The sequence below is a fragment of the Eretmochelys imbricata genome, chromosome 11 (assembly GCF_965152235.1).
Source record: "Eretmochelys imbricata isolate rEreImb1 chromosome 11, rEreImb1.hap1, whole genome shotgun sequence".
Taxonomy (NCBI): domain Eukaryota; kingdom Metazoa; phylum Chordata; order Testudines; family Cheloniidae; genus Eretmochelys; species Eretmochelys imbricata.
Genome location: NC_135582.1, coordinates 81648090 through 81675116, shown reverse-complemented (window position 1 = coordinate 81675116; position 27027 = coordinate 81648090). Strand labels below are relative to the sequence as shown.

Below are 27027 nucleotides of genomic sequence, written 5' to 3'. Positions count from 1 at the left end.
AGAAGTTAACTGTTAAAGGCCTAAAAAATTACTTATTACTACAGGTGCGAAGCTAGAACATTTCCTTTTTTATTTTTTCTAATTGAACAAATCAAATTTTTTAACATTTAAAATAGTACTCTTCCTCTTGTGTGGAATTATTGTTTGTAGTGCCGGGTATTTGTATAAAAATCATACTGGATTTAATGTAATTTTTTTTTATTATTATTTTGGACGAGCCAACAAAGCTGCATTATGTTGATATGAAAAATAAGCTTCCTAATGGAATCTACCATAGCATTTTCTAATGTGATTTTTGAGTCACCTGAGAAGGATTGCATGACTTGAGCTAGTATTGATAAAACAATATCAATTTGATTCTCTACTCAGAGTCAAATCAGTGACCTGACAATCTTAGTGTTACCCTTAATTATATATCTATATGTTTTGAGAATCAGACTCTTCTGTAACACCAAAAGGAGAGAAAAATAAGACCGACAAAGCAGAGTACAGTTACTGATATTGCATTAATACACAATCAGATATTAAGTTTTGGCAAGAAATTTCCAATTCTACATAGAGTTTATGGGCCTAATTAGATTCCATACAGACACTGGCTTTTTTGAATAGGAGGTAGGTGGTAAGAATTTTTTTAAATTTCAAATTCTCATTTAAGCAGTTTTTTTTTTGTTTCACAGATGGCAGTAAAACTCATTTTGAAGCTAAAAAGACTCCGCTAATCATCAGTTAAAATATATAGTTCATTCTCCATTGTTACTCACAATTTGGTGGGGATAAAATTGCTGTGTCCACCAGTTTTTTCAAACTCTGCCTTGAGAAGTATGAATCTGATATTTGGGGACTGAAATTTGTCTGTTTTTCATTTAAATCTATTTCAAAACTCTATTGTGGGCACTTACAAACCCGAAAACAGTTAAAAGGTTGACACAACACTATCTACTGAATCCTCTTGCCTCAGTGAATTTCTAGATGTTGGTAATTGTAGGGGTGTGTGGCCCTCCATCACTGTCAATCTCTGAGGGAGGCACACCTCTTTGCTGTCACCCCCCTGGAGTAGTAGTCTATCAAAGCAGGAAAGTCAGCAGTCTCACGGGCTCAACCCTCAGTTGGGAGAGAGCGAATGATTCTGGGGTCCCAAGCCCGTAGACAAGGCAGGCCCCCAAGCAGCCAGCCCTCAAGCGGGGTACTGTAGTTAGGGACAGTTCAGGGGCCCAGGCCTTTGGGCAGGTCGGGGCGCCTTGCAATCTAGTGCTCTGGCCCCCTCGGGCAAGGGCGAGCACCACCTACAGTCTATGGGGCCCAGGCCAGGGATTAAGCACCCAGCAGACCGTCCGGGGCACCAGCATGGGTTAAGCAAACAGTCTAGGGGCTCTGTCAGGGGTGAACGCCCCTCAGTCTGTCGTCCTGGGTCTGGTGGGCGACAAACAAACGCAGGCCTCTTGGTCTAAGGAGGGGGAGTACTGCCACCCCAAGGGTGGGGTGGTAGCGGGGGATGCGGGCCCTCCCAACTCCACGGTGTCCCAGGCCCTAACAGCGGCAGAATGGTCTGCCACTGGGTCAGCGGGGAATCCACCTGCAACACTCTGACTGTCTCTCTGGTGGCGCCACAGCCAGATGGTCGTCTGGTTCCCCTGGCTGCTTCCTATACTCCCCCTCACATGTACCTGAACCCCAGAGTTGTCCTCAGTCTCCTCAGGGTATACTGCCAGTGACAATCCCAGCAGCTCCTTAGCATCGGGCATGTCTGGCAAACCTGGCCCCTGGGAAGTGTCCTCAGGGCAGCAGAAGTCTTCTGCAGGCTCCAGTTCCAGCAGTGAGCTGAGCTGGAAGCATGTGCCTCCCTCGGCGGCTCCTCTTCAACTGAGCTACAGGGCCCACCTTTTATGCTTCCTGTTCCTGACCTGCCCCTCTGTTTCTGGCATGGTGGCGTTGACTTCCTGGTTCCACCCACCTGGTATCACTGCCAATCTCGGAGGGAGGCCACACCTCTTTGCTACAGTAAGGAAAAGAAAAGGAGTACTAGTGGCACCTTAAGAGACTAACCAATTTATTTGAGCATAAGCTTCCATTCAGTGGAAAATGCATCCGATGAAGTGAGCTGTAGCTCACGAAAGCTTGTGCTCAAATAAATTGGTTCGTCTCTAAGGTGCCACTAGTACTCCTTTTCTTTTTGCGAATACAGACTAACATGGCTGCTTCTCTGAAACCTGTCAGTAAGGAAAAGCTTTCTTGGCAAATAATGAAGATACAAATTGCACATTTGAAAGGCAGAATAATAGTTCTTTCACCACCCTCCTTTTAAGTATAATACATTTAGAAGTTAGACCTCTTGATTCTCATCTTTGTGTTCAGGTTACTTACAACTGATAAGTGTTAGAATTTAATTTGATGTTTTCCAAAAAGCCTTTATGTTTGGATCCTCCAAACAGTATATCCTGTTCGTTGAAAGCTCAATTTGTAGCCATAGATTGGTCTTGGTTAATCAAGTAATCATGAACTGTGACTTATTTCCACTGGACATTGCTGATATTGCATATGTAATTATTTTGTTGTCTGTGGGGAAGATTTTCAAAGACACAGTAGGGGAGTTGGGTGCCTCTTTTTATGTATTTGAAAATTTCCCCTTTGGTACTGACATGTGTTGTAGCTCTCTGTGTGTGTGTGTGTGTGTGTGTGTATTATATGCATAAAATATAATTTTAAACAACATTTGATATGCATATTTCTGGACTGACTGACTGACTTTCTTACTATTGTGTGTGTTTAGGTTTACTAAAGGAAGTAGAATTTTTAGCAAAAGAGAAGTTAGAACTGCAGTGCCAGGCAGAGAAAGACCATTCCAGCTTGCGTTCTCAGATGAAGGTTTTGGAAGTGGAACTTGAAGAACAGATGGATCAAAATCAGAAGTTGGCAAAGAAGTCATTGGAGGTTACTGATTTAAGGCAGCAAATTCAAGTCCTTGAAAAACAGCTTAGAAGTCAACGACAGTTCATGGATGTAAGCAAGCTCAACACCCAATTTCTGCAGCTTTGGAGAGGAAAAACACTTCCTCCTATTTTGTGATCAGTCTCTTCCAGGATAGTTTTGGTTTTATCAAAAATAAGACCTTTGTGTTTCTCTTTGTAAAAACCAAGGATGGATGTTTGTTTTTAAAAATTTCCTGATCAATAAGAGTCTGGAGAGTAGCTTTTTCTTTCCATGTTTCTGCTGTTCATTTGTTTTGTAAATTGAAATAATAATCTCCTATTGTCTCTGTAAATTCTTACCTGGCTTCTAGAACTGCCAAGCACATGCAGGAAAAAAGGAAAATGCAAACATCAGCTTCCTCATGCAAAAATGAAAAACAATTCTTTTCATCTTACAGGAACAAGCTATAGAGCGAGAACATGAACGTGATGAGTTTCAGCAAGAAATTCAGAAACTAGAAGATCAGTTAAAATTGTCAGGAAAATCCCAGACTTCTGGAGAGCCCAGACAATATGGGGTAGGTAAAACCACAGGTAGTGACTGTGTATGTTTTAGTTTATTATATTTATTTACTAAATATCCAAATGTAAATCCACTTTTGGCAATCTGTTGTTGCTTTGTTTGCTGAATATCTCACTTTGTATTAATCATTTACTCAAGTATTTTAGGAAATTCAGAGTACTGAATTAATCAACTTTTTCTTAAAACTGGCTGAAGTACAATTTTGGTGGCATGAGTGGTGGCGCATGTCTTAATTTTGGTTTTGTTAGCGAGATTGCAGGAAATGGTATGTTTGAATGTGTGTATTACAGTAAAGTGTTGCCAACATATCAGGTTGATTTGATTTAGAGAGAGCAAAATACTGACACTAAAAATTATGGCATCTGGCCTTTTTTTTTTTTTTTTTTTTTTCAGATGCTTGTTAGTTTAATATTCAATTTAAAAGTTTAATTTTTGTTTTGTTTTTTTTCTCTCACATAAATGAACATTACAGATCTTTGAATTGACTCTCCAGGTATGGAAAAATAGCATGAGCATCCCCATGCCTGTTCTCCCTTCCACCTCAATTTCTTCTCCTTATCCAGATCTGCTTTGCTTGTTTGCCTTCCTCAAATGTAAAATCTGCTTCAGACTGATTTACATGTAGGGGTTCATGTTTAGTTTTGTAGAACTCTTACTTTGGAAAAAATGCTTTGTATTTAACTTTCTATTTCTAACTACTTCACTTTTCTGGCTTTATTGATCAAATGCATCCTCATGTAATTGCTCTTGTAAAACAATTTTTTGTTCTAATGCATACTGTTAAAAGAAAATGTAAACTTTTGGGAAATAAGTAGCATGGAATCATTTTCCCTATGCTTCAGCTATCCAGTTCTATTTGTGACATCACTTTTCACATATTTTGTGTTTATATGGTTGTTACATGTTACTAACTTTATTTCTAACTCTTCATCTGTATCAAGTCTGTAGAATTCTAAACCTTTAAATGTCATATGGTAGAAGAATAAACCCATTATAAACAATTAAACTCTCAGGACAGTGGAGTTTTCCAGACAAATCATATGTCAGTGTCGTTGTATAAGGTCCCAAAGTTTAATGTAGCTCTATTTCCTGTTTATCATCTTAGGCCTGGTCTACACTGGCGGGGGGTTGTGGTGCAACCTAAGTTATGTAGCTTCAGCCACGTGAATAACGTAGCTGAAATCGACATAGATCTACTGCTGACGCTCCCCTGTCAACTCCGCCTGTGCCTCTCGCTCCAGTGGAGTACAGGAGTCAATGGGAGAGCGCTCGGGGGTTGATTTAGATGCGATAAATCAACCCCCGCTGGACTGATTGCTGCCCACTGATCCGTCGGGTAGTATAGACATACCCTTAGGAGTTCTAGCTGTTTAATTCTCCCTTTACCTGTGAATAGTGTTCAAGACAGAATGCTGATATGTTGATATATTTAGAAAATCTTGTCAACAGGTATATAGACTGTTTTATAAACATATTTCAGCAAAGGGTAGAGGAAAGTCTAAGGTGACCAGTCCAAGGAAGCTTAAATCATATATTTGTTTAAAGTTTGTAGGTCAAATAACTTGTTTAGTTGAAGCTGATTTTGTGTGGGTTGGGTATCCCCCCTTCAAAAACAAGTAGAAGCCAGACCAGAAACATAAGTCTTGAGTAATCATAAGATCATAAAAGGAAATCATAAAAAGAAATGAATCTGGGATGTGTTCAAAATGACAAGCATTCTAGTAGCAGCTTGAAAATGTCCTTGTTTACTGTCAAAGACGTTAGATTAAGTTTTTGAACAGCCTTTTACTCACTAATAAAACAGCACATGTAGAGATGAGGAAAGAATGATACGTTTAAAAATTAGCTTATATTTGCTGTTCTGAACATTTGCAACCTAATTAAAAAAATGTTCATTGTGTAGTGGATTACTTCTGACTTCCTAAGGAAGAGCATCAGGATTGAATGCAAAAGGTATGAGAGAGGGTGAGAAATTAAGCTGGCAATATATGTGGTTAATCTGAAATGAGTTTTGTGGTTAGTACCATATCAAAGTGCAAGGAACTAGATAGTTGCTATGCAATTACTTGGAAGTAAACGTGTGGCTGCAGGTTAGTGAATATATAGCACGTATGCACTGTGATTGGCTGAGACAATTCCGCTACAGTACAATGGCCTGAAGTTCTTGTTCTGTGAACATAATCACTGTAACAGATCCACACTTGCCCACTTTCTCACCCTCTAAAATAGGGGAATATCTAATAGGGCTATTTTGTGAAAAAAAGAAATGCCGGGTGGTGATCAGAACCACCATCTCAGGGTTTGGGATTAGAGTGAAGGTTGTGGAAGTGTTTGTTCCCTTATTGCCAGCATCATAACAATGGAGCTATTGGAATATAGCATTTAAAAAGAAATTTATAGTTTAAGAACGATGTGCCTCAGAAAAAGAGGTCTCCTAACCTAGGGGTCCCCAAACTTTTTACCTCTCGTTCCCCTTTTTCCCCATCCACGTCCCCGCTGGGGCTGTGGCTTCAGGGTGGGGACGGGACGACACAGACTGGGGTAAGAGGGCCGAGGCCGGGGCCACAGCTGGGGGCGGGGCCAGGGCTAGGAGCAGAGCTGGGTGGTGCTCCCTCTCCAAACCCCGTGGGGGCTGTGCTGCGCCCAAACCGCGCCCTCTGAATGTTCTTCTGCGCCCCCATACAGGGGCGCACCCCACAGCTTAGGGACCTCTGTCCTAAACTCTTGTGCATTGATGAATTAACCAAATCATTTTGACCAAATTTTTGTAACATAATCAGCCTTAGAGAAAGTGTTGCTATTTTTTGCAAATGTTATTCAAAAGCTTTTCTGTAAGATTAAAACAGGTTTATGTTATGATTGATCCTTGAGTAATAGCTTATGGAACACAAAGGAGATATGCAAAAACTAAATAATCCTAGTTGGGCCCATATACAATTCAGAGTGAAACCTAATAATTTGTTTTTTATTCTTAACAGATCCATAGTACTTCCATTTTCAGGGCCTTTTGTTATACTAATGCGCTGCTGTTTTTCTAGATTGCTGTAAATAGTAAGCTAATATATTTATGGCTTTTTAAAAGGTACGATCTTCAGAGAGCAAGATTTACAGGTGGCTCATTTTACCTTTTTTATTTTAGTTTTGCTTTCGGTTGGTATCTGATAACTAATGCTGACTCATATGAAATTCTGGGGCTGCCAATAATAATGTATTTTTAGGATTAGCCACAGAGTGAATATTTCCTTTCTGTAGAAATATTTAATATGTCTTTGTTTGTTTGTTGCATCTATGTAATATATTTGTCTTGTTGTGTAGATAGAGTCTTTGCAAGCAGAAATAAAAGACAAAACAGATGATTTCAATAAACTGTTGTTAGAAAAGGAGCAGAAATACCGGGAAGTTACAGTTCGAGATAAAGAAATAGAGGAGCAAACAGCACAGATTAGAGAGCTGGAGCACACCAATACTGAGGCCTCAAAGACTGTCAGCCGTTTGGAACAAGAACTGCAAAAAATGAAGAAAAGGGAAACTGAACTAACACAAGTAATACTTTTAAAGATTTTTTTTAAGTGGGATGTACTAGTGGAGGGTAATTTAGGGATTATAGCTGACAATTCCATATGGGATTTTTAACTAGTCAAGTTATGCCAGGCCCTGGCCTTACTTTGCCAGGGAGAAATGTATATAGATTTCCGGTGTCTGTTCTTCCATCAGACCTGAAGAACAGCTCTGTGTAGCTTGAATGCTTGTCTGTTTCACCAACAGAAATAGGTCCAATAAAAGATTTTACCTCACCCACCTTGTCTCTTCCATCAGATGTCACTTACTGTCTTGTACCAATGGCAAGTATTACAGTGGTAATTTGAAACAAATTTTTGCTTTGAGAACTGAAAAAAACCACTATTTGCAATGAACATTTTTGGCAGTCACGAGAAATGTATTGGGTAGTATGTTCTCCTTTTGTTCCTACAGGTGCTAGAGAAGGTGCTACTAAATACTACATCATAATGCCTAATTCGTATACAGCCTGTTCCTCAGCAGATCTCATGTGGTTTTACTTTGAAAAATGCTATGTAAAATTAGTATTACTAAAGTCAACAGCTCTTTTTGCAATGTGTATTCAGAGCCATATCTACTTACTTTAGACCCAGAGATTTTACTGCTTTTGCTACTGTTAGCTCTTCAGAGCCAGCCACAGCTCGGAGAGATTGTGAGCTGACCATCATGTTCCATTTTGTAGATCATCAATAGAAGCCACCACCTCCAGCCAACTGACCTAGCACATAACAGGACATTAAATGGGTCTACCAGACATGCATTTCAAGCATGCTGTTGTATGGTGGTGACACCTGGACCACCTGCAGCTGGCAGGAAAGAAAGCTAAACACCTTCCACACTTGATATCTTTCATAGAGTCATAGACGATTAGGGTTGGAAAAGAGCTCAGGAGGTCATCCAGTCCAACCCTCTGCTCAAAGCAGGACCAACCCCAACTAAATCATCCCAGCCAGGGTTTGTCAAGCCAGGCCTTAAAAACCTCTAAGGATGGAGACCACCTTCCTACCTTACCACCTTCCTAGGTGATCCATTCCAGTGCTTCACCACCCTCCTAGTGAAATAGTGTTTCCTCATATCCAACCTAGACCTCCCACACTGCAACTTGAGACCACTGTGCCTTGTTCTGTCATCTGCCACCACTGAGAACAGCCGAGCTCCATCCTCTTTAGAACCCCCCTTCAGGTAGTTGAAGGCTGCTATCAAATCCCCCCTCACTCTTCTGCAGACTAAATAACCCCAGTTCCCTCAGCCTCTCCTCATAAGTCTTGTGCCCCAGCCCCCTGATCGTTTTTGTTGCCCTCTGCTGGATTCTCTCCAATTTGTCTACATCCTTTCTGTAGTGGGGGGCCCCAAACTCAACAGAATGCTCCAGGTGCGGCTTCACCAGTGCCAAATAAAGGGGAATAATCACTTCCCTCGATCTGCTGGCAACGCTCCTGCTAATGCAGCCCAATATGCCATTAGCCTTCTTGGCAACAAGGGAACACTGCTGACTCATATCCAGCTTTTCATCCACTGTAATCCCCAGGTCTTTTTCTGCAGAACTGCTGCTTAACCAGTCGGTCCCCAGCCTGTAGCAGTGCATGGGATTCTTCCGTCGTAAGTGCAGGACTCTGCACTTGTCTGTGTTGAACCTCATGAGCTTTCTTTTGGCCCAATCCTCCAATTTGTCTAGGTCACTCTGGACCCTATCCCAACCCTCCAGCGTATCTAGCTCTTCCCCCAGCTTTGTGTCATCTGCAAACTTGCTGACGGTGGAATCCATCCCATCCCCCAGGTCATTAATAAAAATGTTGAACAAAATGGGCCCCAGTACCGACCTCTGGGGCACTCCGCTTAGTACTGGCTGCCAACTAGACATCAAGCCATTGACCACTACCCATTGAGTCTGACAATCTGGCCAGCTTTCTATCCACCTTATAGTCCATTTGTCCAATCCATAATTTTTTAACTTGCTGGCAAGAATACTGTGGGAGACCATATCAAAAGCTTTGCTAAAGTCAAGCTATATCCCGTCCACTGCTTTCCTCATATCCACAGAGCCAATTATCTCATCATAGAAGGCAATAAGGTTGGTCAGGCATGACTTGCCCTTAGTAAATCCATGTTGACTGTTCCTGATCACCTTCCTCTCCTCCAAGTGTTTCAAAATGGTTTCCTTGAGGACCTGCTTCATGATTTTTCCAGGGACTGAGGTGAGGCTGACCACTCTGTTGCCAAGAAGGCCAATGGCATTTTGGGATGTATAAGTAGGGGCATAGCGAGCAGATCGAGGGACGTGATCGTCCCCCTCTATTTGACATTGGTGAGGCCTCATCTGGAGTACTGTGTCCAGTTTTGGGCCCCACACTACAAGAAGGATGTGGATAAATTGGAGAGAGTCCAGCGAAGGGCAACAAAAATGATTAGGGGTCTGGAACACATGAGTTATGAGGAGAGGCTGAGGGAACTGGGATTGTTTAGTCTGCGGAAGAGAAGAATGAGGGGGGATTTGATAGCTGCTTTCAACTACCTGAGAGGTGGTTCCAGAGAGGATGGTTCTAAACTATTCTCAGTGGTAGAAGAGGACAGAACAAGGAGTAATGGTCTCAAGTTGCAGTGGGGGAGGTTTAGGTTGGATATTTGGAAAAACTTTTTCACTAGGAGGGTGGTGAAACACTGGAATGCGTTGCCTAGGGAGGTGGTAGAATCTCCTTCCCTAGAAGTTTTTAAGGTCAGGCTTGACAAAGCCCTGGCTGGGATGATTTAGTTGGGGATCGGTCCTGCTTTGAGCAGGGGGTTGGACTAGATGACCTCCTGAGGTCCCTTCCAACCCTGATATTCTATGATTCTATGATTTTGTGTGGACTTGTTCCTTGGTAGGATCTGAATAATTTTCTTCAGTTTCTTCTGGTTCTTGAAGCTTTTCAGAATGAGGAAAGACAGCCTCATAATGTTACTTTTATTATTATAGTTTTTATCCAATTATATAAAGACGTTAATGTCGCTCCTTTGTTAGAACTACATGTATCGAGGCACTGGTGCACTAGATCTGTAAGAGAGGGATGGGCTTGCTCAGCCGAAGACACAGTGCCTCCATCTGAAGTCTCCTTTTTAGTTTCCCTTGTAACATATATTGAATATAAATGGTATCTGATGGTAGTTCTGGAACCTGTAATCCCTAATGAAAATACCTTTGCCTGAGAAGAATAGTTGAGAGAGAGAACCGGATAAAGGCTGAAAGGAAAACTCCAAGAAAAAAAACAAGTCCAGAAAAAGTCTACTGTAGCTTGTAAACCTGACTGATATAGCAAAAACAATCTAATACTTTGTTAAAAGGGGTTTGTTGTGTTGTCATTTCAGCTACTAACTTAAGATTTATTGACATTACAATTTACGTTGTTCTCCCATAGGCTCATTTAAACTTTCAAAGTCAGCTATACCTGGAAAAATAACCTCCGTTTCTTAAAGCCACTTCATCTCTGAAAATAAAAGTGCTACCAACAATAAATGGAGTAGTGGAGCACAGACGCAACTGTGGCTAAAAGAATAACATCTTTTAGGGTAGTCAAAAATTGAGTTGTCTAGTACTGTAGAAGGTATTGAAACATATTTAAATCAGCAGGTCCAGATAACTTATAAGAGTTTTAAATGAGCTGGCTGAGGAGCTCACTGTAATGTTGATTTTCAATCAGTCTTGGCACATTGGGGAAGTTGCCTAAGACTGGAAGAAAGCTAATGTTTTACCAATTTTAAAAAAGGATAAATGGGTAATTATAGACCTGTCAACCTGACATCCATCCTGGGCAAGATAATGGATAAGGAACTCAATAACTAAATAAAGGCGGTTAATGTAATTAATGTAAATCAACATGGGGTTATGGGAAATAGATCCTGTCAAACTAATTTGATATTTTTTTGAGATTACAAGTTTGGTAGATAAAGGCAATAGTGATGATGTTATATACTTAGACTTCTATAAGACATTTGACCTGGTACCACACAACATTTTGATGAAAAAACTAGAATGATATTAAAATTAACCTGGCACCCATTAAATGGATTAAAAACTGGATAAATAATAGGTCTCAAAATGTAATTTTAAACAGGGAATCATCCTGAAGCGGGTGTGTTTCCAGTGGGGTCTCACATGGATCACTTCTTGGCCCTACTCTATTTAATATTTTTATCAGTGACCTGTAATAAAGCATAAAATCAGCATTGATAAAGTTTGCAAATGACACACACATTGGGGGAGTGATGAAGAGGACAGGTGACTGTTTCAGAACCATCTGTATAGCTAGGTAAACTGGGTGGCAGCACACACTGTGTTTTAATACAACTAAATGTAAATATGTACATCTAGGAACAAAGAATGTAGGCCATACTTAGAATATTGGGGACTCTAACCTGGGAAGCAGTGACTGAAAAAGATTGGGGGATTGTGGTGGATAATCAACAGAACGTGAGCTCCTGATATGAGACTGTGACCAAAAGAGCTAATACAATCCTGGGATCCATTAAGAGGGGAATCTTGAGAAGGAGCAGGGAGTTTATTTTACTTGAGTATTTAGCACTGTGGCACTGGTTGACTGCTGCTGGAATACTGTGTCCAGTTCTAGTGTCAACAATTCAAGAAGGATGTTGACAAGTTGGAGAGTGTTTAGAGAAGAGGCACAAGAATGATTAAAAGATGAGAAAAGATTATGATTGACTTAGAGTTCAATCTATTTAACTCAACAAAGAAAAGATTAAGCAATGATGTAATTATCACTGATAAGTATCTACATGAGGAACAAATATTTAATAATGGACTTTTCAGTCTAGCAGAGAAAGGTCCATGATCCAGTGGCTGGAAACTAGACAAATTCAGACTGGAAATAAGGTATAATTTTTTAACGGTAAGAATAATTAACAGTTAGAACAATTTACCCAGGGTCGTGGTGGATTTTCTATCACTAACCATTTTTAAAACAAGATTGGATGGTTCCCTTAAAGATATCCTAGGAATTAATTTGGGGAATTTCTATGGCCTGTGTTGCACAGGAAGTGAGACTAGATATGCACAATGGTTGCTTCTGGCCTTGGAATCTATAAACCACTGAGGGCAAAATTTTCAAAACAGACTCAGGTTGGCTTTTAAATTTACTTAGTTACATTTTTGGATGTATATCTAGACACCACTTTTTAATTTATATGTTTTTAAAGATCTGTTTGGTTATGTGCTTGTTCACTGTAGCGTTTTTAGAAGATAAAGTATTTTTGACAGGATTGTTCTCTCTAAATATGTATGTGTAATAATTGTTCTTAACACTAAAATCCATGTTTTGCAGGATAAAGAGGCATTGCAACAGCAGCAGTACAATAATTTGATCCAGATCTCTGCCTTGCAGTCTAAATTGGATGAAGCCAGGCACAGAGTACCTACTGAAGGCAGTTCTGATCATGGGCTAAAGGAGCAGTTACAGGCAGAGCAGGAGGCACTCCTAATGAAAGAGAGAGAGGTAAATCTGAAACTAACATTTCAGTTGATCTATCTAGAATCTGAGAATAAAAAAAACTTTTTATGTAAAATTTATGTCTGAGAATTTAATCCATTAAAAATCAGGAAATTCATAATTCTTACATCAACTGTACCTCACTGGGCGTATCTCCATTTTTGTTCTTTTACTGTTTCTGTATGTTCCTGACCTTGATTATCATTAATGATCACTGGACCAAGAATTAGGCCTAACCTCAACAATCTAAATTATGCCTCCTTTTTGGTGATCACATTTTACTCTCTCCTTCCTCCTCCCAACTTTCGTTTGGCTGTATATTGCCTAATTTGGAAGGCAAGCGCTTTTGGACAGGGCTACTCAGGCATTGAACCTCTATTTAGGTCTCTCCCTGCAGTTTCTCAGTTCCACAATTCATTGCAGAAAATGCCCAATACTATGCTTGGAAGCCAGAGTAGCATAACTCTGGTGATAAGTCACTGAGCCTCTCTGTGCCTCAGTTCCCCATCTTTAAAAATGGGCTGATAATGTTTCCCTACTGGGCATAGGTGCTGAGGATAAATAAATTAAAAAATTGTGGAGTGCTTTGAAATCTGCTGAGGAAAACCACTACATAAGAAACAGGCTTTATTATTATTATATAAGCTATTCTTATCACAAAATGAATGCATTTTGCTTTACAGTACAAAAAAATTGCCTGTCCAATGTGCCAGACACCAATTATAGCACTTTTAAAATAACCATCTTAAAAGGTTTCTAAGGGTTTTGGGTCTCTAACTTGAAAATGGCTCACTTCTTCAAATTTTTCATGTTTCAATATGCTTAAAATCCCATGCATAAGCTAATTTTTCACAAACAAACCTATTAGGATGTGTCATTCCTTCTTGGTTTCATATCTAAAATGTTTTATCATGGCATTGTCTTTAAAATGTGTAGCTACCAAAGCACTCTTTGGTTGTTTAAATTCTTACGTGAGGATTTCGATAGGAAAAATTCATATGTAAGCACACTTCATACAGGAAAACTTGGTCTATATGGACAGTTTGGAATGGTAATACTTTGAAAATGAATGAGAGTTCTGCTTCATGTTATATGCTGATGGCCCACTATCTCCCAATTTCACAGTGCCACTCCTCCCCGTAGACCAAACCAAGTCTTGGTTCGTGTTCACTCCATGCCCCCCAACAGGCCCAACTAGTGTGTTGCTTTTGACATCCTCATAGATTCCGAGACCAGAATGGACCATTGTCATCGTCTAGTCTGACCTTCTGTATAACACAGGCCATAGAATGTCCCCAAAGTCATTCCTAGAGCATATAGACATCTTTAAAGACAGTTACAAAGTTTAGAAGCTCAACAGGCACAGGTCATAGAGTGCTTCTGAGCTCAGTGTTGATCCTTGCCAAGTTTGTAGGCTCTTGAATGATGGATAAGTATGTAGTAGAAGAATCCTCATTTTACAGATGGAAAGGTGAAGTCAAGGGTTAAGTGACTTACACACAATGACTGTGCTAGTTTCCAAACTGATATTAGAATTTGGAAGTTTAATCCTAGTCTGGATGTTAGGACACTGGATTCTTCCTCTCCCTTTTGTCTCTAATACTATATTTACGTGTGTTCTATTTAGACAATTTTGTAGCAATGGAATTGGCTGTAGTTATTTATTCTCCATAAAGTAATGTGAAGAACCAATGTAACCAATTTTTGTTTAAATAAAGGCGCCTATCAAAACAATGTTTTTCTGTGTTTTAGATCCTGAGTTTGTTAGAGCAACTAGAACAGTTTAAAGAGAACTTAATCAATAAAAATGAGGAAATCTTGCGGCTGAACTTGCAGTTAGAGATGCAAAAAAACCTTACCACTGGCATTGGCCAGCTTCAAATAGAGAATGCTCATCTGAAGGTATGTTGAACCATTTAACTTTACCTTAACTACAGTAAAACCTGCCTTAGAGACCACCTGTCATGAGCAACTTCTTGGAAAGGCCACGGAACGTCACCGCTCTCCAGTGTACAAACCTTTGAAGAGAGACCACCTCTTACAAAAGACCACTTTTGCTAACTTCCATGAGTGGTCGCTCTCAGCAGGTTTTACTATCGTTCTTTAGAGATGCTTGTCTTTGCAGGATTCAGTGTTTTATAACCTTTTTTTGGTTTAATAATTTTAGTAACTTTTGTATCTAGTTTGCCTCTAGTTTTAAAAGGTATCTCCTGTTGCAGGCACTAGGGGGTATTCTCAAAGCTGGATGAAGGCATAGGTAATCTAGGACCGTGCATAGAGCCCCTCAGCTCTTGGAGTCATGCAATTATATCTGAATCTCACTTTTTTTTTAAAGAATGCAAGTTTCCAGTACTCATGGTTACAAAGAAAAGCTTGCAAATGTGACTTGAATGTAACCAATGTAATGACAAGAGTCAGATATTAAGTAGTGGCTCTTCATATCAAGTAGGTTATGAAGTCAACCTACAGAAAATAATGCAGGTGCGTGATAGATTTAATTTTAGGGTGCCACTAACGGATATTAAAAGGCTGAGTGGTACAGTCAATGTAGAAGGTATCTCAGTTCTGGCAGTTGAGAGACATTGTATGGAAGTCAGACAAGGCCTAAATCATTTGATATAATAGAGCTTTTAGTTAAATTTGTGCTTTTAAATAGGAATGCATACAGCCTTGACTGACAGATCTGGGTCTTTTAACTCAAACAGTGGAGGCTCATCAACCTCTGTCTGTGGTGCAGCCACCGATACAAGGGTCTAGAGTAGGTTACATTACACTGATGGTTTATGCATCAATAACCACATTGTGTCAGCAAGTGATAGATTTCAGTGTCTCCTGGTTTTCTTGGTTAGCATAATATAAGCTACAGAGTGTGGGAAATGGAGGGAACATGAAAATACTAGTATGTGGCACAGTACAATCCACAGTACAATCCACACTATCTCCCAATATTCTGAAGAAATCCTTAGTTTCGTGGTTTCACAGGGTAAATCATTTATTATATAGCTTCATGGTATTCATGGTAGCTTCAGGAAGCTGGCAAGACAAGTCTTTCAGAAGCTGTTTGGTTTTTCTTCTTCAGTGGAGAAGCGTGAATTAACAGCTGAGTCTATAAAAGCAATACTTTTTGAGCAAGTTGCACAGAACAACATCTGACTCCAAGTGACGTGCCAATGTGTGAAACTGTTTTCAGAGGGTAGAAATACAGTTTACTACCAAAAGTTATATTTCTAACTATCAGTGAAGTTTTGGAATAGCCTTGCAAGGGAAGCAGTGGGGGCAAAAGATCTGTCTGGCTTTAAGATTGAACTCAATAAGTTTATGGAGGAGATGGTATGATGGGATAACATGATTTTGGTAATTAATTGATCTTTAAATATTCATGGTAAATAGGCATAATGGCCTGTGATGGGATGTTAGATGGGGTGGGATCTGAGTTACCCAGGAAAGAGTTTTCTGTAGTATCTGGCTGATGAATCTTGCCCATATGCTCAGGGTTTAGCTGATCTCCATATTTGGGGTCAGGAAGGATTTTTCCTCCAGGGCAGATTGGAAGAGGCCCTGGAGGTTTTTCGCCTTCCTCTGTAGCATGGGGCACGGGTCACTTGCTGGAGGATTCTCTGCATCTTGAAGTCTTTAAACCACAATTTGAGGAATTCAGTAGCTCAGACATAGGTGAAGTTTTTCGCAGGAGTGGGTGGGTGAGATTCCTGCATTGTGCAGGAGGTCAGACTAGATGATCATAATGGTCCCTTCTGACCTTAGTATCTATGAAGTTTCACTTAGAATTCTGTATTAATTCATGATTCAGAGACACATCCATAGCATTATGATTGCCAGATCTAGAATACCTGGGATGGAAATGAAAGAATGCAAGTGTCTGCTGTGAAGGGTTGGATCACAGAAACCACCTTGGGGCTGCCAACTGATGTGCCAAGGCTACTTCTGCCCCTGCTTTCCCTGCCAGCTTGGGACTCCAGAACCCCTAGCCTGGATGTGCCAGACACGCTTACTGGCCACAAACACAGACCCAGGTCTGAACCACATCCCACAAACTGCAAGCTTAACTGAAAGCAACGTAAGAAGCGGTCTTGTCTTTAACATTCAGATGCCCAACTCTCAATGAGGTCCAAACCCCAAATAAATCCGTTTTACCCTGTATAAAGCTTATACGGGGTAAACTCATAAATTGTTTGCCCTCTATAACACTGATAGAGAGATATGCACAGCTATTTGCCACCCCTCCCCACCCTCTGGGTTAAATAATAAGTAAAAAGTGATTTTATTAAATACAGAAAGTAGAATTTAAGTGGTTCCAAGTAGTAACAGATAGAACAAAGTGAATTACCAAGCAAAATAAAATAAAACACGCAAGTCTATGCCTAATACAGTAAGAAAACTGAATACAGATATAGCCTCACCCTCAGAGGTGTTCCAGTAAGCTTCCTTTTACAGACCTGTCTCCTCCTAGTCTGGGTCCAGCAATCACTCTCACCCCCTGTAGTTACTGTCTTTTGTTCCAGTTTCTCTCAGATATCCTTGGGGGTGGAGAGGCTATCTCTTGAACCAGCTGAAGATAAAATGGAGGGGTCTCCCAGGGATTTAAATAGACTTTCTCTTGTGGGTGGATACCCCTCCCTCCCCCTGTGTAGAATTCCAGCTACAAGATGGAGTTTTGGAGTCACATGTCCAAGTCACATGTCCATGCATGACTCAGAACTTACAGGTAGCAGACATGGTTCACATGCTACCTTGAATGTCCTCATGTAGACTTCTTATGTGGATTTGAGCCTTTCAAGATCCATTGTCCGTTAAGTACTTCTTGACTGGGCACTTAACTTACAAATTCCTTTCTAAAGAAGCTGACCAAATGCCTTACTAAGGCTATTTAAAATCAAACAAGTATACAGCCAGTATTCATAACTTCGAATACCACGACACACACATACAAATAGGATGAATATATTCAATAGATTGTAACCTTTACATAGATATGTTACATGGCATATGTAGCATAAAACATATTCCAGTTACGTCATATATACATTCATAAGCATATTTCCATAAAGTCTTACGGGGTGCAACATCACATCTCTGTTCCTTATCCTGTCATTAGTTTTGGACTCCAAGAATTACCTGGATGATCTGCTGCCATTGTTCTTCTGGATGCATTGTTAGTGACTGCAAATTCAGAAAGGCACAATGACTGTCCACAGTTCTTGGGGGGTGGAACTGACACTCTGGCTCTGATCGCGCAATGAGCTCCGTATGGGCACAGGTTTTCACTGCAGAATTATGTTCTTTCTTGGTATACCAGTTCTTCTTCGAGTACTGTCCCTGTGGGTCTCCACTTTAGGTGTCAGTGCATCTTGGTGCTGTCGATCGGAGATTTTTGGTAGCAGTGTCTGGTCAGGGCGCTGCTGGTGCCTCATGTAGGATGTGCACACCCGATCCCTTCAGTTTCTTCTCAACCATCCTTGGCTTGAGACGGAGTCCGTTAGTGGTGTCACTACGAACTTTAAAATAGGATTAGAATTGTTAGCTTAGTTTACCCTTGTTTAGTCACAATTTATTACTTTTTTTAGTGTAGTTAGTTAGCTAAATTTAGTTGGGGGACAGGGGGGAACTGCTTGTGTCCCACAGTTTTAAACAGACATCTCAGCTATGCCTGGCTCCCCAGGTTTTAAAAGGTGCACTTCTTGCAAAGATGCAATACCAATCTCTGATGGACACTTCCTTTGTGTCCAGTGCTTAGGTGAATTGCACATACCACAGAAGTGTGCTCAATGCAACAATCTGAAGGCTAGGGCAAGGAGAGAGAGGGATCTTTAACTCAAACTCATGTTAATGGAGAAATCCCTAACTCCTACATCGGACTCCAGACCGACCATGACAAGGGACTCTCTGGGCACAACCTCTGTTGACAGACTAAGTGGCACCTCCTCTGTAAAATCGAGGAAACGGGCCACATCTTCACCGAGCTGAGAACCGATAAAAAAAGAAACTGTCTCTAGAGAGATCTCTGCCAATGGTGCCGACCTTATTCAGAGTAAGCACCTTTGATGCACTGGGCACTTCCGGCGCCGTCTGCTCCGGGACCTCTGCTGGCAGGATGAAGGAGTCGAGTGGCAGGCACAAAACGGCTGCCTCCTCCATGGCACCGACTACCTGTGCAAAGGGCTAGGTGCCACAACCTCTGCCACATGTGATGGCCCCCCCTCCAGCACCAAGTTCGTCGGCACCGAAAGCGGAACCGCCAAAACTGGTGACTGCGGCACCTAGGAAGGCTACGCACAAAAGATCCACATCAACCTCACTTCTACGTAAGGAGGCAGCACAGAAAGATATGGCACTGCATATGTCGGCACCGATCCCACTAATACAGACATCTACATGCAAGCGTCATCTGCATCCTAATCTCCACTACTCGGCACCACTTGCTCCCTGGTACCAATGGCACCAGGCCAACCTGATTCTCCCATTGCTTCACCTTTCTCGAGTGATGAGGATGACGATGCAGAGGAAGCAGTCTTCTCTTCAGGACACTCCTCCCCAACAGGCACTGAATCTCATTATAGACCCAAGGAACAGAGCACCAGGGACCTGCCACTGTGGCTTGCTAACTCCTGGATGTGCCCTCGCATGCCATTTCCCATTCAATGGCCACAATGGGATCCATGGACAGCCTATAGGTCTCAATTCCACGGACCTCCCTCTTCCCACAGGAAGCCCGTATGCTCTGCACCAACGTCAGTACCCAAATCCTCTGAGGTAAGAGAGGAAGGGGAGGAAGAGAGGGATGACACTACGGAACATGAGGCGACCCCAGAGCACAACTTCTCTTCTTCTCTTGACAAAGCAGTTATGCCCCCACCTCCTGCTACTACAGATGACTTTAAACAATTTCAGGAGCTATTCCAATGAGTGGCTGAGAATCAGAACATTCCTCTTGAAGAGATACCAGAGACACATACCAACACCTTAAGATCCTACACACTTCCTCTACGTCAAAGATTGCATTGCCCATCAATGACGACTTGCTGGAACTCGCAGACGTGGTGTGGCAAACTCCTGCCACCATTCCCCCAACCAATAAATGTATGGACAGGAAATACCATGTACCAAACAAAGGAATGGATTTCTTGTTCTCATACCCACAACCCAACTCCTTAGTAGTGGAGGTGGTTAACCAACAGGACAAACAACCTCAATTCAAGTCCACACCCCCGGACAAGGATTGGAAGAGATTGGACCTCCAGGGGTGCAAAGTTTACACTTCAACTCTCCAGTTACACACAGCAAATGATACAGCATTACTCTCAAACTATGACCATGACAGTTACACCAAATTGACAGATTTCGTACAGGAGGTCCCTGAGGAAAAAAGTGAATAGTTTCAGGCCATTGTCAATGAGGGACAACTTATTGCTAGGACAGCACTCCAGGCATCCCTCAACATGGCAGACACAGCGGCATGCACAACAGCAACAGCCATAGTCATGCGCAGAGTATCATGGCTTCATTCATCTGTCATCCCAAAAGAACTGTAATACAAGGCTGAAGACCTTCCCTTTGATAGGGACAAGCTCTTCTCCGCTAAGGCAGATGAGGTCTTCCACTCCATGAAGGACTCTAGAGCTCGGGATATACACGCCCTGCAACAGGAGACATAGATACCAACCATACAATTGAAACAGAGACGAGACGTTGCAGCACCAGCAGAGACCGTATGATGGACAGGCACCTACTGAGACAAGAAGTACATTATCTTCTGCAAATAGGGGCAGTGGAACAAGTTCAACCGCAACACAAAGGGAAGGGATTTTATTCACGTTATTTCCTGAGTCAAAAGAAAAACGGGGGGTGGAGACCCATACTAGATCTCAGAAAACTCAACAAATTTGTCTGCACTCTCAGATTCAAAAGGGTCACCCTGAAGTCGATAATCCCTGTGCTGGAAGAGGGAGACTGGTTTTCAGCCCTCAACCTATAAGATGCATATTTCCGTATTACCATTCATCCTGCTCACAGACCTTTCCTACGATTCACAGTGGGACAAGACCACTTCCAATATAGAGTACTACCATTGGGACTGTTGATAGCTCCATAAGTCTTCACCAAAATGCTAACGGTAGTAGCAGCTCATTTATGCAGACAGGGAATCTTGATATTCCCATACTTGGATGATTGCCTACTTAGAGGCACCACTTTGACAGAGACTGCATGAAGCACCCGGCAAACCATCTCTCTTTCACTCCCTGGGGCTTCAAATCAACTAAAAGAAATCTACCCTTATCCCAGTACAACAATTAGATTTCACAGGAGTGCACCTGGACTCAGTTGCGGCCAAAGCATCACTACCGCTGACCCGATTCATAGCAATTACTTCCATCATATCAGTGGTCTCAGACTGCCCGTGGGTGTCTGCACGAACCTGCCTACAACTCTTGGGACGCAAGGCAGCCACCACTTTCATTGTCAAACACACCAGGCTACACATGCAATGCCTTCAAAGATGGCTGAGCTTGGTATATGTTCCAGGAAAATAACCTAAACAAAAGAATCACACAAATCCCAAAGGTTTACATTCACTACAATGGTGGACAAACCCAACAAATGTTTGCTATGGCTCCCATTTCAACAGGATGTGCCATCCATACCAAATCACAATAGATGCCTCACTGATGGGATGGGGTTCTCACCTAAACCAACATACCACCCAGGGCAAATGGTCCTCCACAGGAACACATCTACACATAAACCTACTCTAATTACGCACAGTCCGAAATGCATGCCTCCATTTCCTCCTCCTTATACGAGACAAAACAGTTAAGGATCCTGACAGACAACATTGAGTGTATGTTCTATATCACCTGCCAGGGTGGAGCACGTTCCCTCTCTTTATGCACAGAGGCCTTAAAACAATGGAACTGGTGCATAAAGCACAACATCACTATTATAGCATCTTACCTCCCGGGTCGACTGAATATAATGACAGACACATTAAGCAGACATTTTTTCCAAAAGCACAAACGGGAACTGAACGACGGAATAACACATCATATTTTTCACAAGTGGGGATCCCCACGCATAGACCTGTTTGTGATGCCAGCAAACAAGAAATGCCTAAAGTTCTGCTCATGAGCAGGATGAGAAACACAATCCATAGGGGATGCTTTCCTCATCAAATGTAACCCTCCTTTCCTATATGCATTCCCACCAGTACCTCTAATCTCAAGAGTAATACACAAAATATGAACTGACAGGGCTAACATAATACTCATAGTACCAACATGGCCCAGACAGACTTGGTTTCCTTACGTGACATGCATGGCGATCTGCATACCATTCACTCTCCCTCGCTTACCGAATCTTTTCTCGCAGGACAACGGTCAAGTCCTTCATCAGGACCCGGCGAAACTTCACCTGTAGGCATGGCTCCAATGCGACAAACTAACCTGCTTGGAATAAGTTCAAGTGTTAATAAACAGCAAGAAACATAGCATGCATACTACTTACCTCCTATGGTGCCAGAACAAACAAATATCTGCAAGCCAGGCACCACTCCCACTAATTCTAGAATATCTACTTTCCTGAAGGTTCATCTCATGCACATAACAGCTTTCCATCAATAGGGACCTCAATGTTCGCTCATCTGATTACTAAGTGATTTTTAATGGGCATACACAATATGTATCGAACATCCATGAACCAACACCAGTATGGGATTTACATCTCGTGCTCAAAAGTGTAAACAGAACACCATTTGAGCCTTTAGCCAAAAGCTCGTTACTTCACTTATCTGTGAAAGTGGCATTCCTGGTCACCAATACATAGGTGCAAAAGGTGAGCAAGATCGGGGCTCTCATGTTCTCCCCTCTCCCTTCCCCCCATACACAATATTCTTCAGAGATAAAGTGACACTTTGAACACATCCAAAATTTATGCCCAAAATACCGTCCTCGTTCCAGTTCAACCAGCCGATTCACTTACCTACATTTCATCCTAAACCACATAACACCCAAGAGGTGGTCCTGCACACGCTAGATGTCCACCGTGCCTTGGCCTTTTATCTGGACAGAATAAAACCCTTCCGAAAATCCTCCAGACTCATTGTGTCAATAACAGAATGATCAAAGGGATCTGCTATATCTATGCAAAGATTGTCTAAATGGATATCTAGCTGTATCCATCTGTGCTCTTCACTACACAACACGAAAGCTCCTCCGGGCATCAGAACACACTCAACAAGAGCCTTATTGACTTCCATAGCATTTCTACACAATGTGCCCATTCTTGACATATTCAGAGCAGCTACCTGGGCATCTGAACACACATTCACAAATCATGCTATCACACTCAATTCAAGTTGAGACACAAGACTAGGCCTCGCTGTACTAGCCTCAGCAATGAACGCAACTCCAAAGTGCCTTCCATCCTTGTCAGGGCACTGCTCTACATTCACCTAAAATGGAGCACCCACAGGGACAGCACTCAAAGAAGAGAAAGTTACTCACCTTGTGCGATGACTGAAGTTCTTCGAGATGTGTGTCCCTGTGGATGCTCCACTTCCCACCCTCCTCCCCTCTACTTCGGAGTATGAGCTAAACGCTCCATGGTAGAGACGGAACTGAAGGGATTGGGGTGTGTGCATGCTACATGAGGCATCAGTGGCACCGCGAGACTGCTACTGCGCACATGTGCCCCGACCAGACACTGCTACCTAAAATTGCCGATCGACAGCGCCGGGATGCACCAACACCCAAAGTGGAGCACCCACAGGGACACACGTCTCAGAGAACTTCATTTACTGCACAAGCTGAGTAACCTTATCTTTTAAATACAGAGTTTATATAGTTTGCCACCATTTTTAGAACTCAATTTCTGGTAGTAATTTCAATTACTTTTGACACAAACTATCATCATAGAATTTTAGAAATGTAGTGCTGGAAGGATCCTCAAGAGGCCATCTAGTCCATCTTGTCACCTTGAGGTAGGACCGAGTATACCTAGACCATCTCAGATAGGTGTTTGTCTAACCTGCTCTTAAAAACCTGCAATGATGGGGATTCCACAACCTCCCTTGGTAGCCTATTCTAGTATTTGACTATCTTTGGAGTTGGAACCTTTTCCTAATATTTTACCTTAATCTCCTTTGCTGCAGATTAAGTCCATTACTACTTGTCCTACTCTCAATGGACATGGAGAACAATTGATGATCAATTTGTTTATATCAGCCCGAAATTGAAGACTTATCATGTCCCCTTCAGTCCTCTTTTCATAAGACTGAACATGCCCAATTTTTTCAACCTTTCCTCGCATGTCAGGTTTTCTAAACCTCTGATAATTTTTTTTGCTCTCCTCTGAACTTTATCCACCTCCTTCCTAAAGTGTGGCCCCAAAATTGGACACAGAACTCCAGCTCGGGCCTCACCAGTGCCTCCTGTGTCTTAAATCTGACACTCCTGTTAATATGCCCAAGGACGATGTTTGCTTTTTTCACAATTGCATCACCCTGTTGAGTCATATTCAATTTGTGATCCATGATAGCCCTTAGGTCCTTTTCTTCAGTATTAGTGCCTAGCCAGTAATTCCCTCTTTTGTAGCTGTGCATTTGATTTTTCCTTCCTAAGTGAAGTACTTTGCACTTATCTTTATTGAATTTCATCTTGTTGATTTCAGAACTATTCTCTAATTTGTCAAGGTTATTTGAATTCTAATCTTGTCCTACCAAGTGCTTGCAACCCACCCCAACACAGTTTGGTGTCATCCTCAGATTTTATAAGTGTGCTCTCTGCTCCATTATCCAAGTCATTAATTAAAATATTTAATAGTTCTGGAGCCGGGGCAGACCTTTACAGGACCACACTAATATACCTTACCAGTTTGACAGCGAACCATTGATAACTATAATGCTGATTTCTTGTGAAACTGCTATAGTATTTATTAAACTGATGAAATTCTATTCTGTTCTTTTTTAAGAAAATGCATTTAATGTGAGCTTTCATTTCCCGACCTGTACAGCCATGTTAAATAAATATTCCACATTATAGAATTGATCAGCAGTCAGTTGGGCAATTTTATAGTCCAACTCTTTCCCTCAAAACTGGAAAATTCAGCCTGGCAACTTAGTCCTTTGAAGTAAGGACTTAAAAATCCCATGGAAATCATAGTTTAAAAAAAAAAAACTCCTGGGGGGAGAAAGAGGGAGGGGAATTGGTGAAAATCAATTTATCAGTAGTAAGGGTGTAATCAAAATAGTTTAGCAGAAAGAGGCTGCCTTATAGTGTTAACTGTTTTGAGTTTGTAGGACTTAAAAATCAAATACTGACTAAAATCAGCACAGTTTTGCCTTCATATTATACGGGGGATGGATAGTTCTTTTATGATCCAGATTTGTTTCTTTTTTCAATCAGGAGGACATAGCAAAACTCCACATGATGCAAAGTCAGAAGGTGGGTAATAGTGAATCAGCAGTTTTGCAGTTCCCACAGGCTTTGCTTGAGGAAAAGAATCAAGAAATTGATCATTTGAATGAGCAGATTGAGAGACTCCAGCATGAACTGGATGGTGCCACAGATGATAAGGTGAGAAACAGTGGTGTTACGGAGTGAGAGTATGTGGTATTACAGGTGGAATAGATCTGATGTTTTGCCTCAAAAAAATAATTAGTATGTTAGTATTGTTACTGTCTTCAGGAGAAACAGTTTCCCATATTGAGTTACTTCCTTAGGGAGTGTCTAGTGCTACAGACGGAGGGTTAAAATAAGCGAAGAGCCTATAAGCTGTTGCACAGTGCTGTGCACAGGAGTGGGAGCACTCCTTTCTTGTCCCTACCAGGCATTAGCCTGGAATCTGAAACATGAGATTTGATAACTTTTATTACCGTAATTTGTGTAACTTCAGATGTTAGTAATCACACAATTATCAAACTTATGAAAAATACGAAGGCACAATATTCAGTTTCATGAGCTCCAGTACTCATCAGTCCCACTGTGTGATTATAAATGGAGTAAACAAACATTTCCTTTTGTTGATTTCTAACTTACTGACTTTTTAATTTTGTGTTCTCTTGTTATGTAGTGTCAAGTGGGGTAAAAAAAAACAGATGTGCCTTCAATTTCCAGGGCAGGAATTCCTGATTGTCTCAATCAATTCCGTACATCCCACTGTAATTCTAACCACCTGTGTTATGCGGTCCTTCTCTGGTCGTTTCCTGTCTTTGGTGAAGGTTTTTCATGCCATATGCAGTAACACAACTACAAAATAGGCAAGACCACATTTAGGAAGGGTCATTTTTAAGGATCCCTTTTGAGACTCGGTGGAAGTGGGAATTTGCTATTGTGGATATTTTGTTTTGTTATATGATTGACAGGCTGCTTTTGAGGGGGACCTACTGCTGCTTTTATTTATCATCATGGGTTGTATTTAATGGGTGTCAGTGCTGTAGCTCACGAAAGCTTATGCTTAAATAAATTTGTTAGTCTCTAAGGTGCCACAAGTCCTCCTGTTCTTTTAGTCTGGGATTGGTGTCTCTTAAAATATTAAATCAAAATTAATAAAGTAAAGAAATAATATTTACTCTGCCATACAACCTAACCATTTTCCGTGTAGTCCAAAATTTGCCCCCTTTCAGCCTAATCTGCCCTCTGTAAGGGAAGATGGTGGCATTGCCTAACACAGTGGGGTCCTGATCTCCAGCCAGCGTCTCTAAGTACTACGATAATAGAAATGATAAATAATAGTTTATAGAATAATAATTTCTTGAAGGATAACAAACTTAATCGTGCAGTACTAATTACAGTATAGTTCCAGTTATCTAAATTCCCTTTATCCAAAAATCCTAGGTATCCAAATCCAGTGTCCACCCTCCCCCCGATGTCTCCCTATGTTAATCACATGCTAATAACGTCTCAATTCTTAGCACCTGTTAGTGCTATGTATTCATATGATGGGTTCTGAGCAGATAGTGAGACCTAATCCTGATTCAGCTACAACAGCAGCTTTGAAGGGCAACGTTGTGGTTGCGGGGAAGCTGTGTTAGAATAATAGAATCATAGAATATTAGGGTTGGAAGAGACTTCAGGAGGTCATCTAGTCCAATCCCTTGTTCAGAGCAGGACCAACACCAAATAAATCATCCCAGCCAGGGCTTTGTCAAGCCGGGCCTTAAAAACTTCTAAGGATGGAGATGCCACCACCTCCCTAGGTAACCCATTCCAGTGCTTCACCACCCTCCGAGTGAAATAGTGTTTCCTAATATCCAACCTAGACCTCCCCCTGCTGCAACTTGAGACCATTGCTCCTTGTTCTGTCACCTGCCACCACTGAGAATAGCTGAGCTCCATCCTCTTTGGATCCCCCCTTCAGGTAGTTGAAGGCTGCTATCAAATCCCCCCTCACTCTTCTCTTCTGCAGACTAAATAACCCCAGTTTCCTCAGCCTCTCCTCGTAAGTCATATGCCCCAGCCCTCTAATCATTTTCATTGCCCTCTGCTGGACTCTC

The 27027-nt window shown here is 41.5% G+C and overlaps 1 protein-coding gene across 4 annotated transcripts in view; it reads left to right on the top strand.

Annotated features, from left to right (window-relative positions):
* Positions 1-27027, top strand: part of PCNT (pericentrin) — a 240105-nt gene that overhangs the window by 155329 nt on the left and 57749 nt on the right. For all 4 annotated transcript variants that reach the window (XM_077830537.1, XM_077830538.1, XM_077830536.1 and 1 more), the window contains exons 30-36: positions 2768-2997; positions 3365-3484; positions 3962-3982; positions 6805-7032; positions 12360-12530; positions 14277-14426; positions 24938-25108. In XM_077830537.1, coding sequence (XP_077686663.1) covers positions 2768-2997; positions 3365-3484; positions 3962-3982; positions 6805-7032; positions 12360-12530; positions 14277-14426; positions 24938-25108 — 1091 coding nt within the window. The remainder of the gene's footprint in view (positions 1-2767; positions 2998-3364; positions 3485-3961; positions 3983-6804; positions 7033-12359; positions 12531-14276; positions 14427-24937; positions 25109-27027) is intronic.